Source organism: Notolepis coatsorum (genome assembly GCF_963971535.1).
Source record: "Notolepis coatsorum genome assembly, chromosome: 10".
In the NCBI taxonomy this organism is placed as follows: Eukaryota; Metazoa; Chordata; class Actinopteri; order Aulopiformes; family Paralepididae; genus Notolepis; species Notolepis coatsorum.
The window spans coordinates 37,518,240-37,532,450 of record NC_140174.1 but is presented as its reverse complement, the minus strand read 5'-3'; the positions used below and the strand labels follow the sequence as shown (position 1 = coordinate 37,532,450).

The 14,211-nt window shown below is 44.9% G+C and overlaps 1 protein-coding gene across 1 annotated transcript in view; it reads left to right on the top strand.

Moving 5' to 3' along the window:
• Nucleotides 1-3,714: 3,714 nt before the first annotated feature.
• Nucleotides 3,715-14,211, top strand: part of LOC311235535 (testican-2) — a 98,549-nt gene continuing 88,052 nt past the window's right edge. The window contains exon 1 of the mRNA XM_084323003.1: nucleotides 3,715-3,992. Within this exon, the coding sequence (XP_084179129.1) occupies nucleotides 3,804-3,992 (189 nt within the window). The 5' untranslated portion in view covers nucleotides 3,715-3,803. The remainder of the gene's footprint in view (nucleotides 3,993-14,211) is intronic.

The window sequence follows — 14,211 nt, the reverse complement described above, 5'->3', positions numbered from 1 at the left end:
ATTGTCACCCACTGTAACCGAGAAGCCGTCGGTCTTGCTGAGTTTGTTATTTGAACCGAAGAGAATGGACTCTGTTTTGCCCATGTGTAATGATAGTTTGTTGTCGGCGAGCCATATGCAGATTTTGCCTAGTTCCGAGCTGAGGGCTTTTTCAACCTGTAACTTGTTCTTGTCAGAGACCAGCAGGGCTGAGTCGTCCGCAAACAGGAACAAGTTGCAGTCACAAGCACAACCGTCATTGTGATTGTTGTTGTTCTATTTGTTTGTTTGTTCAATGGTGAGACCAAAAACAAATTTTGACATTGTGGACAATAAAGTGAAACGAAACGAAAGTGCAATTCTATCTAGAAAAGCGCTAGTATAAGTATTATTGTTGTTATTATTGTTATTATTAATCATAACAATGTATAATAATAATAATAACAATTCTGGGGTACTTGTACCTTACTTTCAAAATACATTTTCATTTTAGGGAACTGTAGTAGTGTTACAAATGTCAATATCTGGAATTTACTGTAGTTCCAGAGGGATTCTCATTGTTTTCCCCTACAATGCCAAAAATAGCTATCATGTGTAATCTGTCTGAATTACCATATTGAAGATTTACCAGTGTTTTAATGATGGCGCTCCAATAAGTGGACAGATTCAGATATTGCCAGTAGAAGAGTGAACTAGAGAGGCCAGAGAAAGCCTGCATCTGTCACGTGTGGGATCTACATTTGGAAACCTTTTGGAGAATTCTAATTTTGAAAAATGCAGGCAATGCAGCACCTTAAATTGAACGAGGCCACGTCAAGCAGGAATTGATGCCGTATGTATCTCTTCTAGTTCTAGGGCTTCTCCCCATTGCTCTACAGCCAAGGCCACTCCCAAATCCCCCTTCCATGCAGATTGTATACTTTCCAATGATGGGTTATGCAAGTTAGACAATAAATCATAAGTAAATGATATTGCACCCCTTCTTGAAGGCTCAAAGGAAAACAGAGATTCTGCAAGTGATTCATCTGGCAGATCGGGAAAGGAAAGTGTTAGCTTTAATATGTCTCTACTTTTTTAACGCTTTCACTACCACACTACAGAAGGTTAACCTTTCACTACCACACTACAGACGGTTAACCATCTGTAGTGTGGTAGTGAAAGGGTTAACCTTCTGTAGTGTGGTTGTGAAAGGGTTCATTTTGAATGGAGGACTTTCACTTTTACAAGAGTACTATTTTATCTCGGTATTTATACTTTTACTTAAGTAAACAAACTGTGTACTTCCTCCACCACTGCCCCTACTTGACACACACACACACATGTTCAAAAATGACACAACCTGACTTATAATTGTGTTTCCGATAACACATATGTTCAACACACCGGTATACCGTATATAGTTGACAACAACACATCTTGTCTTATTATATTTTTTTTTTTTTTTTTTACTATTTAAGTAACCATGGTAACCAAAAGAGAACCAAATAATTTTTGCTCTGATTTACAGCTATGGTTGCTATGCATGGTCCACCTTGTTACCACTCCAGATATTGATTGATTGTCAGAGGCAGGCGCAGGCTCACATGGGAGGGGGGGGGGGTGTCTGTGAGAGTTTATCGGGCTAGCAGCCTGGCTAATCTAGCCCATAAACCCTCGTCAAAGCCGTTATCTGACAACAAGATGGACCAGTCAATGACCCGTATCACCGCTTGGGTGAGGAGAACTGTCTCTGCTGCTGTCCAGAGATCGGACTTTGTGAAAAGTATCTTAGCACTGAAATAAAAAAATGTAAAGCCCTAGCGTGGAGCAAAGATGAATATAGCATTAATAGTTCAACAGTTCAGCCGACGTTTGTGAACATGTATCCGATCTCTTCTGAACAGGGCTGGGGGGTTTTAGCCTCCCACCGAACGACCCTGAATGACCCTTGAGCCCCCCTTTAAAAAACAATAATCCATAGTCTATCTATAGTACTATCTATAGTACTTGGTCACTAACGATTGCCTTTAACAAAAAGAGGGCCTCCCCCTAATGACTTTGGGGGGAGGGGGGGGGGGGTAATTTGCACACTGCTCCAAAAGATATGAATCAGAAAGATGATCCTGGTATGTGATTTAAAAGCTGCCACTGCTCCAAAGACAATGAAGGGGACACTTTGTGGAGCCATACAATTTCAAATTAAGTTCTTCTCGTACCGAAAATGAGGTTTATATTATGGTATTGCTAACAGATGCAAGAAAGAATTTAAATCTCATTTGTGTGTGTGAGTAAGCTCATACAAATAAATTGTATGGACCCACAAAGTCAGGGTTAGGAGCGGCCCTATATTTTACATGCAGGTGATGACACACATTGAAAGGTTCTCTCTTTGAATTATTGCTGTAAGAGAGTTTTGCATGTTTACAAATATTGACTGAACCTGTCCTGGGGCGCACAGGAATAACATGAATTCTTAAACTGGGTACAGTATTCTCCTTTAGAGAACGGGGGCACTTCACCAAAAAACAATGCTGATTTATTTTACACATAATTTCACATGCGTCCAAAAACTCTAAACAGTTTTGCACACATTAATTTAGTTTGACGGTTATTATTGAGAGTAAATTAGTTTGAATATGGTCACCAGTGATCCTTGTGTTGTGTTAATTACAGCTCAGTGGAATTATAAGGGAACAGTCCCATGGTATTGCTATTTTTCATCTACATCATTTCATGATGGAGCCATAATTGACACAACACATGGATTCAATGTCCCCAATGACATCACTGGTGGCCATATTCTAACTAGTTTACTCTCAATAACCGTCAAACTAAATGAATGTGTGTAAAACGGTTTAGAGTTTTTGGATGTGTACTTGTGCAAAATAAATCTGCATTGTTTATTGGTGAAGTAAGTGCCCCTTTAAAATGGTATCAGGAGTCCCATGCCAACTCTGTGTGTACATCAGGCTTATCACGAAATGACAGATGATGACCCCTTAATTAACAGATCGTGTCCAGGGCCATGTAACATTAACGTGCACAGCTGGCTCTCTCTGCGGGGTGCCTCTCTCTCTTTCTCTCTCACTGCCCTCCTTAATCCTGGAGTTCTGCAGAAAGTCTGCATCTGCCACATCGACTGTTTTGATGACGGTGTAGTCGGAGCTATACTTTGGCCACTGGCCAGCTAAGCAGCGACATGGTAAAGTGATCCTGCCACCCCTCTCCAGATACTCGGCATTGGCCAATATATTGGTAACCTTTTCACCCCAAATTAATCTCTGCAGGCGATTGATTTATGTTTTGTCGTCAATGCATTGGGAAACCGGACAGTCGTGAGTTTGGGGAGCAGGACTCGTTTGGAGAACGGTAAAAGGATGTCACCACATATCCAATTATAGTTATCTGTAGGTGTGTTGTTTTTTTGCATTAATAGACCCACGATTCAATATATCTTATTTGATTATAGCTTAACCATTATGGTCAAATATAGTTTGTTGTATTATAGGGCTTTACGGTGTGAATTGCAGTCGTTTTCTCAGATTTATTATATCGATTAGGTTAATACCTTTGACCCCCCCCCTCCCTCTCTCTCTCTCTCCTCTATCTCCCTCTCGCCCTCTCTCTCTCTCTCTCTCTCTCTCTCTCTCTCTCTCTCTCTCTCTCTCTCTCTCTCTCTCTCTCTCTCTCTCTCGCCCTCTATCTCTCTATCTTTGTCTCTCATTCACATTCAACGGACTGTTCGCACCACTCGGGCAAGTAGCCGGAGAGGAACCGACACAGAGAAGCGACACCTTGGCTAGAGGACGCAGGTCGCAGGATACGGCTCACTGAACGGCAACAACATGGTCGTTGAGAGAAATATCGCTTGTTTGCTGGTGCCAGTGCTTCTGCTGGCCGGCTTATCGATGCAGGTAGATGTGAAAAGTGGAAAAGAGGGCGAAAAGGCAGGAAATTTCATGGAAGATGAGCAATGGCTGTCAACCATCTCTCAATACAGTCGTAAGATCAAACACTGGAATCGCTTCAGAGACGTGAGTCTGTTGTTTCAATAATTATAGATGAATAATAACATACCTAACCTATCGTTTTTTATTATTAACAATTCTTTGGTATTGGAATACTGCCCATATTGGCGATATTGTTTTGACAGGTAATTTGCGCACAGTTAACTGTCGCTCCCTAAGTGCATGCAGCATTATAATTGCGTGCAAAAAAGAAACATTTCAAAAGGAGGAAATTGAATCTTGCATATAATAACAAAACTATCATGCATAAGTAATACAATTGGTGTTTGTATTGTATGTTGATCCAAATAAATTGTTGTTGTGTGTGTGTGTATACAGTATACTATGTGTGTGTTTCTCTCTCTCTCTCTCTCTCTCTCTCTCTCTCTCTCTCTCTCTCTCTCTCTCTCTCTCTCTCTCTCTCTCTCTCTCTCTCTCTCTCTCTCTCTCTCTCTCTCTCTCTCTGTGTTATGAAATAATTGAATCATCACTTATGAAAGTCAGCATGCATTAATGTTGCATGTCTGGTTAAAAGTGTTATTTTCATATTTATTTTTCATGCCTGCATTTATGGTGTTCCACACATTGACTGCCCTTGACTTCCATGTTTTTTAATTTCCCATGTTAGACCACCTAAAATATTGTTACAGGCAATAGCCTATTATGTTATATTGGACTTAGGTAATCAGTTTGAGATGACTACCAGGCCGACTGAATCAAATAGAACTTGATTAAAGGAAATCTATAACATTTGTAAGGATTAGTTTTAAGTCTGAAAATTCCCACGCTTCTTATGGGTAACTTTAATATTCTGAACAGAGGGGGGGGGGGGGGGGGGCTTCTGTCGTGTTTCTGTGTTCACTGATCAATATGAATTGATCTGCTATAGCGCCGCCCCTTGCATATAAAACGTGCATTCGCAGTGGTGGACCACTTATAAAAACCCAGGGATGTTGAATCGAAGACCACTCACCAGAACAGTCTTAAAAAAATATATTGATGAATATGAAAACAATCTCCTGTATTAGTCCCATGTGTGTTTGTTATCCAGCCGAGCCAAAGCTCTGCGCTCTGAAAGACCCCACTCTGTTTATTATTATTTAATTTTTCTGCCACACAAGGGAGGCCTCGTTTCACTCTCTCTTGTCATGGTCCAGAACACAAACACAACCACGGGACAGGTGGAGAAGCAACAGCATGCATGTTTATTTTGGTGTGTGTGTGTGGGGGGTGCGGCAGGAGGCTATGGCGTTGGGTGTGGCCCACTGTTACAATAGAGAGGCTCCCTCAGTGCCAGGGACAGAACACATGGCTTGAAACGCAACACAGAGTCCTTTGAGGGAGAGCTGGTCTGGCAACGACTGTCATCCCAGCCGGCCTCCGCCATGACGGCCTGGACACTCGGAGTCATTTGATCTCATTGCAGGGGAGAGAAAAAAACCAAACACTCAAACCGATCACTCTCTCTCGACAGTATGTTTTACATAATGATTATTAAGGACTGTTCCCTGTGCCTAAGACCCTGAGACCAAGACTTCATCTAGTCATCTACTGGTGGTTGTTGTGTTGTTTTCATGCTGAATGATCTCCTGGGAAATGATAAACACATGTCTGGCAACACAATCACAAATGTGCTCAGTCTTTTAATAAGCAGTGAATGACGGCTGCATTAATTTCTAGGGCAGTAATGGGGTGTTTACAGATTTGTCAGTTAAATGGAATATGATTTGTCTACAGAATCTTACAACTATTTCTTGACTAACAATTCAATCTGTTTAGTCTGTGACAGCCTATAAGCGATGACTAACTCCAATAGGGAAGACAGTGATTAAAATGGACCACATCGATAAGCTATAGCATTGCGATGCTTCCATGTTATATGATATTGTATCGATACGGAGTGGCCAGTATCTTGATATTTTTCACTGTACTATTTCAAGGCTTTTGAAGAAAGTCCACATTGTGATGTTCACATAACTCATGGCTGCAACTACAACCAACCATTCTCACCGGTACCTCCGTCTTGATATAGTGTGGTCACTGTAGCCATTGTTTCTATACAGTAATTAATGGCAAAGTGCTAGAGCAAGGATAGCTGGAAATGTGTACAAAGTGTCAATTAGTCAAAGTTGTACAATTTGACCTTTGATTATAGCGCCACCATCTGACCGATTTGTGTGATTTGATTGGTTGTGAGGCGCTGGCACACCTCTATCGACCAGTGGGGCACATTTCATATCTCTATATCGTGTGAGTTTTGTGATGTGGGCCGAATAACACAAAACTATGCACACCTCATCTCTATCATGGAGCAAACACAAAGAACACATCACTTCCTGCTTATCCTTTTCACTACCACACAACCCTTTCACTGCGACAATACAGAATGTTAACCCTTTCACTGCCACATGACAAAGGGTTAACCCTTTCACAACCACACTACAGAAGGTTAACCCTTTCACTACCACACTTAACCGTCTGTAGTGTGGTAGTGAAAGGTTAACCGTCTGTAGTGTGGTAGTGAAAGGTTAACCCTCTGTAGTGTGGTAGTGAAAGGGTTTGTTTATTTAATTTTTTTCAGAATTTGATTGGGTCTGACTGTCAGCAACCTACTGAATTACACATGTGAAGACGTTGGTGCCTAGATGCCTTACAGCCAGCTTTGTGAGAATTGGGCGAACGTTCTAGGAAGAGAGTAGGAGGAAAAGTAATTTCCCCAAAATGCAAATGAAAGAAAATCCAATATGGCCGGGGGTTCCCATGCAGTGGCAACGTTGGAAAATAAGAATTGATGGAGTATATGCACCAAGTCTCACGTTAATTGGACTTACGATGTAGAAGTTATGGCTAATTAAAATTGTACATTTTGATATTTTATTAAAGGGGCACTCCACCAAAAAACTATTTAGGCTATTTATTTAGGCTATTTTGCACATAACCTCACACACAGCCAAAAACTCTAAACAGTTTTTTGCACACATTCATTTAGTTTGACAGTTATTGAAAGTGCGTTGTGTTAATTACAGCTCAATGAAATGATAAGGTAGCAGTCCATATACGACAAGGTATTGCTATTTTTTCATGGAGCTGTAATTAACACATCACAATGATTCAATGTCCTGATGATATCACTGGTGGCCACATTCAAACTAATTTACTCTCAATAACCGTCAAACTACATTAATGTGTGTAATTTAGTTGGGATTGCTGGGATATTTGTTGTCTTGGCATACCATAATATCATTGTGGGGAATTTCACGACCATGTCATGGCAAACAAAGTTTTTGGACATTTTTGGAACAGACCGACTGACCGATTGACCGAGTGACTTATTCTAGCTGTTGGTTGCAGCTAAAAAAGTGTCGACTTGACCACTTCAAACTCTGAAAGGCCTCCGATTTGATTTAGTAATTGATACATAGCTTTTCACTTCAGAGTATAAATGATATCGACTGTTTATTTCCTGAGGAGATATTAGGTGATCGTTTAGCCTTTTATTTGTTTCATAATTTGACTTAAACATAATGTGACATATCGTAAAATACAGACTCGCATGGCCAAACTCCCTATATTGTGACACTCTCGTTATCATGGCCCAAGTATCATGATAGTATCGCATTGTGAGGTCTCTGGTGATTCCCACACCCCTAATAGTAACCCCACCGAATGATCAAGGCTTGGATGATCATCTGAGAAAGCAATGTGAGCGAGCCTACAGCGAGGAAGTGAGTGGGTAGTTTTATAAACAAGGTGATGATTTATGAACACTTGTCCTCAGACTCTGCAATGTTTACGGTTTTCACATTTGATTACCAGTTGTCTATCTTGCAAAAATACGAAGTTTGTTTTGAAATTCACACAGTGACTCGATTGACCCAAATTCGTCTGTATACAAACAAACACACTCGTCGGTTTGATTGACGTGAGAAAGTATCTGACTCGGGAGTGGAATCCATACAGTCATCCTACATGGAGAAATAATGAGGCCATATTGAGAGGAGAAGCAGTCAAGACCAACAGCTGCTGAGGCAGGAGGTGTCAGTATAATCCACGGCAGGTTAGACAGTGTTATACAAGCGTCATTATGACTGGCATTACTGTCGAAGCTGTCATCATCATCGTCGCAACGCCACGCATCAAGAATGTCAAGGCATCAAGTCTTGCGTCGAAGAATCCTCCACATTCACAGTCACAATGAAGTGTGGATGAGAATGCTCTCTCTCTCTCACACACACACACACACACACACACACACACACACACACACACACACACACACACACACACACACACACACACACACACTCACACACTCACTTCCTGTGCGTCCGGAGACGAAGCAGGCCAAAGGGTGGATACTGGATAGTAACAGTCCAAAGTAAAGCTTGCTTCCCTCACTGGTTAATTAATTGCTTGCATCCTCTGGCTGAATGATAATACACTCATTAGTTAAGAGCACGATCAGGCTCTTATGCATGTTGCTTGAAGAAGTGCTTCTCGTTTTGGTCTAGCACTCTTAAACAATGTGTGTTGAAAAATAACACAGAAGAATTATAAGAATGACTCGACCTGGCTTCAAATTGTGTTGCTATTAAAGCTGCACTATGAGACTTTAGATTCATGGAGTTTGGGCCGAGTTGGGCTGGACCAAGAGAAAGTAGTGCAGAATCTGTAAAAGGCTAAAGTCTCATTTCTAGAGCTGTGAGATGTGAACAACAGAAATATAAAACAGTGCCTAAAGTTAACTTGCTTGTCCTCCATGTTTAAACAAAATGCATGTAGAAAAGATGAGAGGTAGGCAGGTGAGCATAGATGGTGATTTAATATAGGTAGCTTTCAGGGGATGACACGATACAGACTAGTCGTATTGCACACAATGCTCTACAGTTACCTCTCACAGTCACAGGGTGCCAATTACCCATTAGATCGGTATGTGGCCTGTATAAAAATGGTTATGTCAAACAATTGCTTTGCAACACTGGCTGCCATTGAGCGTTTGTGCTATTGTGAAAAGTTACATTTGATCTGTTTTCAGTCCCCTTCAGTCTTCCCCTAGAGGCAGGAGATTTTCCCATTTCCCTTACTGGATATTTTACATTACGCTTGTGAATCTCCGGGTGACCTGAGGTAATTACTATTTCTGGGACTTGATAGTCTTCTTCTGCTTGATCTTCCTGTGATTGTTTTGGCGTGAAGTTGTAGTTTGGCCGCTTTATACCTGTTTACTCCCCGAGTTGTTTTCCCAACTAAAAGAGAGAGAGGCTCTCATACGGTGCGACTTGTCTCTGAGCATTTACACACACTCGCGACTGCGTGTGTGTGGGGGGAAACACACGCGTGCTCTCTGATCGATCTCTCCTCTCTCTCTCCCTCTCTATCTCTCTCTCCCTCTCTCTATCTGTCTCTCCCTCTCTCTATCTCCCCCCTCTCTCTCGCTCGTTCTCTCTCGCTCTCTCTCGTATCAGCACTCGTGTCACGTCAACCTGTTGCAAAATATCATAGCCGACACTCCCACATATATTCCGATCCGTGCAATAATATTCACAGGGGTATATATTGTCATTTGAAACAAGATACCAATGCATTGTCCTGTGGGATTATGCCCCCCGTGGCGAAATTAATTAGTCCCTCTATCTCTCTATCTCTCCCCCCAAAGTTATCTGCCAGTGCAGACTGTGGGTGACTGTCACTTGATTAGAAATACAAAACAATGAATCTTTTTGAAAAAAAAACGTACAGATGTGTTCCATAGACTCACAGGAATTGTGTAAAATTGCCCAAATAGTGAAAAATAGTAAGATAGTTCCCCTTTAACACATTAATTGCCAAGAACGAGTTAACTCGTTATTGCCCGCCATGTGAATATCGCCAAAAACTAGTTAACTAGTTTTTATGATCGTTATTTCTTTTATTCGCTATATCTATTCATAATTCATGGCTGCAGCCTCTGCAGACCCTTCAGACCCTGTCTGAGCTGGCAGACGGTCAACACCGCCCTCTACTGCCTTGCGGAGCTATTACACTCCATTGGAAATGGTCTGGTGTGTTTTCTGAGCCGATCTGAGCCATGGGGGTGGGGTTTAAATACTCAGGCGAGGCAGGCCTTTACAACGATGGCATGGAACACTAACCCTGCCCGCCCGTTCATGTGTAACGCTCGTTAATGTCAGGGACAGGATCGCTGTGGATAACGACAGGTTATGTATATAACCTAGTTATATGAGTACTGGCTAAGCGTCCCGCTCTTAAGCCATACCGAGATATACCTCATCTCATGTACCTATTGTACTCCATCAACGAATAAAAACCAAATACACCCACCACCTGCCAGGCCCCGCCCCTTTAGTGGCGTACTATAAAGTACTATAGTCACTCTTCCTCGGAAAAAATCTTTTCCAGGAAAAGATTCCCCAAGGGAACTCAGGGCACGCTAAGAGCGGGACGCTTAGCCATTACTCATATAACTAGGTTATATACATAACCTGTCGTTATATATCGTACTTGCATCGCGTCCCGCTCTTAAGCCATACCGAGATATGGGGTAGAGCGGACGCGAGGCCCGACAGATGCACCCCCTGAGGACCCGTAAGCCCACATCAAGGGGGAAGGGGAGTCCCGTCACCCCATCCTTCCTAATGAAGAGGGGGCACAGTCAACTCCACCGAGTGCGAACAAGAGGGAACTAGAACCCCTTGAACACACAGCACAGGCGGAACCACGTGTGACACAACACACTGTGGCCCATACCCACACACCCCTGCTACCCCACCAAAGGACGGGAAGCAGGAGAGGCCACAGACCTCAGAACCGCCTGGGAGACAGAACCCCCCGGTCATGTCCATGAGGTAAAACCTTACGAAGGGACCCGGGGAGGACCATGAAGCTGCAGCACAGATGTCCTCCACCGAGGCCCCACCCAGCAGAGCGGCAGAGGCCGCCACCCCACGAGTGGAGTGCGCCCTGACGCCCCCAGTGGGAGCCAGCCCGGCCAACGTGTAGCAGAGGGCAATGCCCTTGCACAACCAATGGGACAGGCGCTGTTTCGATAGTGCCTTACCGGCACGAGAACCACCGTAACAGACAAAAAGCTGATCGGTAGCCCTGAGGCCCTGAGTACGGCTGAGGTAAATCCCCAAAGCACGGACCGGACATGACAGGTGAAGGCCCGCCTCCAACTCACTAGCGTGAGGAGGCGGATGAAACGCCTGAATATCCCTGGAGCGGAAGGAACTCCGGATATTTTTCGGCACAAAGGCAGGATTAGGCCGCAGAGTGGCACCGCAATCGGAACGAAAAGACAGGCACTCTGGTCGTACAGAGAGAGCACAAAGCTCACCCACGCGTTTAGCGGAGGTGACGGCCAGCAAGAACGCGGTCTTGAACGACAGCTGTCCCAACGGCGCTTGCTCAAGAGGCTCAAACGGGGCCAAGGACAACCGACGAGGACCAATTGAAGATCCCAACTCGGAGCCAAAGAGGGTTTTACCGGCTTAACGCGTCGAGCGCCAAGCAGGAAACGCTTCACAAGAGGGTGGCTGAACAAAACATCACCCTCAAATCCCTCATGATAAGAGGATATAGCTGCTGCATATACCCTCACGTCGAAGCCGACAGTCTATCAAGGAGAGACTGGAGGTAGACAAGGACAGCATCCCCGCCTTACACCACTCTTGGAACATACGCCATCTGCCCGCGTAAAGCGCGACAGTGGAGGGAGCATGCGCATTCCGGATGGTATCAACCACAGAAGGGTCCATCCGCTCCAGATTTACCCTCTCACCAGCCACACCATCAGACGTTGGCCAAACACCGGGTACTGAAACAGCGACCCGTGTGCTTGAGAGAGGGCCGTCGCCGACCAAGGAATAAGCCATGGCGGAGCTACCAGTAGCTGGATCAGGACCGGGAACCACACTGCCGTGCCCCGGTCCGGCGCGACCAGGATCACCGTCCTGCGCTCCCTCCGTATCCGCTCCAACAGCTGACTCAAAAGCTGTAGAGGAGGAAAGGCGTACAGAAGGCCGGGCGGCCATGGAAACATCGAGAAGGCATCCACCCCCAAGGGGGGATGATCTGCCGACTGACCGAGAACCACAAGGGGCACTTGTGAGAGCGTCGGCTCGCAAACAGATCCACTGAGGCCTCCCCGAAGCGATCCCAGATCTGTCTGACTATATCGTGGCTCAGTTCCCACTCGTCGCAACGAGGACCGCCCCGAGTCATCATATCCGCGCCCACATTATCCACACCAGGGATGTGGAGCGCCCTCAGACTGCGCAGCCTGCGAGATGCCCATAGCCAGAGTTCGACCGCCGCCCGGTGCAGGCGGATGGATCGAGTCCCACCCTGCCTGTTGATATACGCCGCTGCCGTCATACTGTCCGTTCTGACCAGAACGTGCTCGCCTACCACCAGGTGGACGAACCATTTGAGGACCAGGAGGACCGCCCTCAATTCCAACACATTGATGTGCAGGGTAGACGGGTCGGGGCAGCATGGACCGTCCAGCTGCCCCCCACTGCGTTGGTCCGACACGTCCCTCCCCAACCCGTGAGAGAAGCGTCGGTGAAGACCGTGACGTGTGAGCGCCTGCTGCGCCTGCCACGCTCGCCTCTTCTTTGCAGACCACTGCCGCTCTCACGGGAGTGGGAGGCATCAGCGTGATACCCCGCCTGGCGTTCCCCGACGTAACGTCGGGGAACATTAGAACAGTGACCCATTTCAGCATTAGCATTAGCATTAGCAGTAGCATTAGTGTTAGCAGCATGCTCCAGGATCGCCCGGAAACCGTCCACTTCAGGGGAACGTTCACCAAGCCATCCCGCCCCTGGCGCCGACACACACTTCACAGCATTACTAACACTAGCATCAATGCCTGATGACACAGGGCCTACCTGTGTGCAAGCCGGCTCGATAGCCAACCCTTGCACGCTGCTCCTCGATCTGCTGCCACAAGATGAGGAAACATCAGAATAGGCCCGACGTGTCGTTGAAACATGCCCCGAAGATTCCAGGGGTAAGCAAACCTCCGGTAAGCATTCAATATTACGTAATTTCTCGAATCTTTTCATATCACTAGTTGCATAGGGCGTCTTGCATCCGCTATGATGGAAACAAAAATAGAGGAAGAGTGAGTGGTGACCACGCCTAGTACTTTATAGTACGCCACTAAAGGGGCGGGGCCTGGCAGGTGGTGGGTGTATTTGGTTTTTTATTCCTTGATGGAGTACAATAGGTACATGAGATGAGGTATATCTCGGTATGGCTTAAGAGCGGGACGCGATGCAAGTACAATATATAACTGGAATGGCGATCAGATAATTGGATTCTTTTTTTTGCATTACATCAGATACCAGGTAAGAACACTAGATATAAAATCTTGCTTTGATCTGATATTTCTTTCTACTGCGATCAAAGCTATGTGTGGACCGTGTTGTGCTTATTACCGTTGGCTGCGGTGGGGGGGGGGGGGGGGGGGGTGGGGGGGGCGCCACTACGAGGGCCATTTCATGTATGAACGAGGAGATATAATAATGATAATCTAGCGTTGATTTCAGGATGATTTGGATGATGATTCAGGAGCATTTGATATTACTCGTTGTAGTTTTTGAGATACAGTAAAACATACAGTAAAAAGGTTTATAAACAAATACTGTAATCTTTGTTTACCAATTAACTCATTGGGCGCCATTCACGAGAAAAGTCGGGTTAACTCGCCATCGCTTGAGCGCCAATCACGAGAAAAGTCAGGTTTTAATCGTTATTTCTTTTATTTGCTATATCCATTAATTTTTCATCCATCCAGCCTGATGTTATCATTGGGAATGGGCCAATACCGCCACCTAACGCCTTCCGGCCGGTATTGCACATCATTGGAATCCCTCCCCCTTGGGCTGTACGCTGATCTAAGAAGTCCAGTCCAGGTTTTCCTTCTCGGGCATGCAGTATCGTTATAACACATGGACTGGGGAGACTGGGAGCAGCGTGGATTATGCGTTTTGGTGGAGAAACGTTGGATCAATAAACGCGATCAATATTTGGAATGGCGATTAGGAATTTGATTATTCTTTTTGCAGTACATCAGATGTGAGGTAAGGACTCTATGTTAACAATCTTGGTTAATCCGATGTTTCTTTCGTAACGATCACGCATGTGTGTGCGTGCGGTTGGCGCTGAACAAGGCACGGAGAAGCGACTTTTCAGCCCCCGCTTCTGTTCGTACATGAGGACACGTATAATACCGATA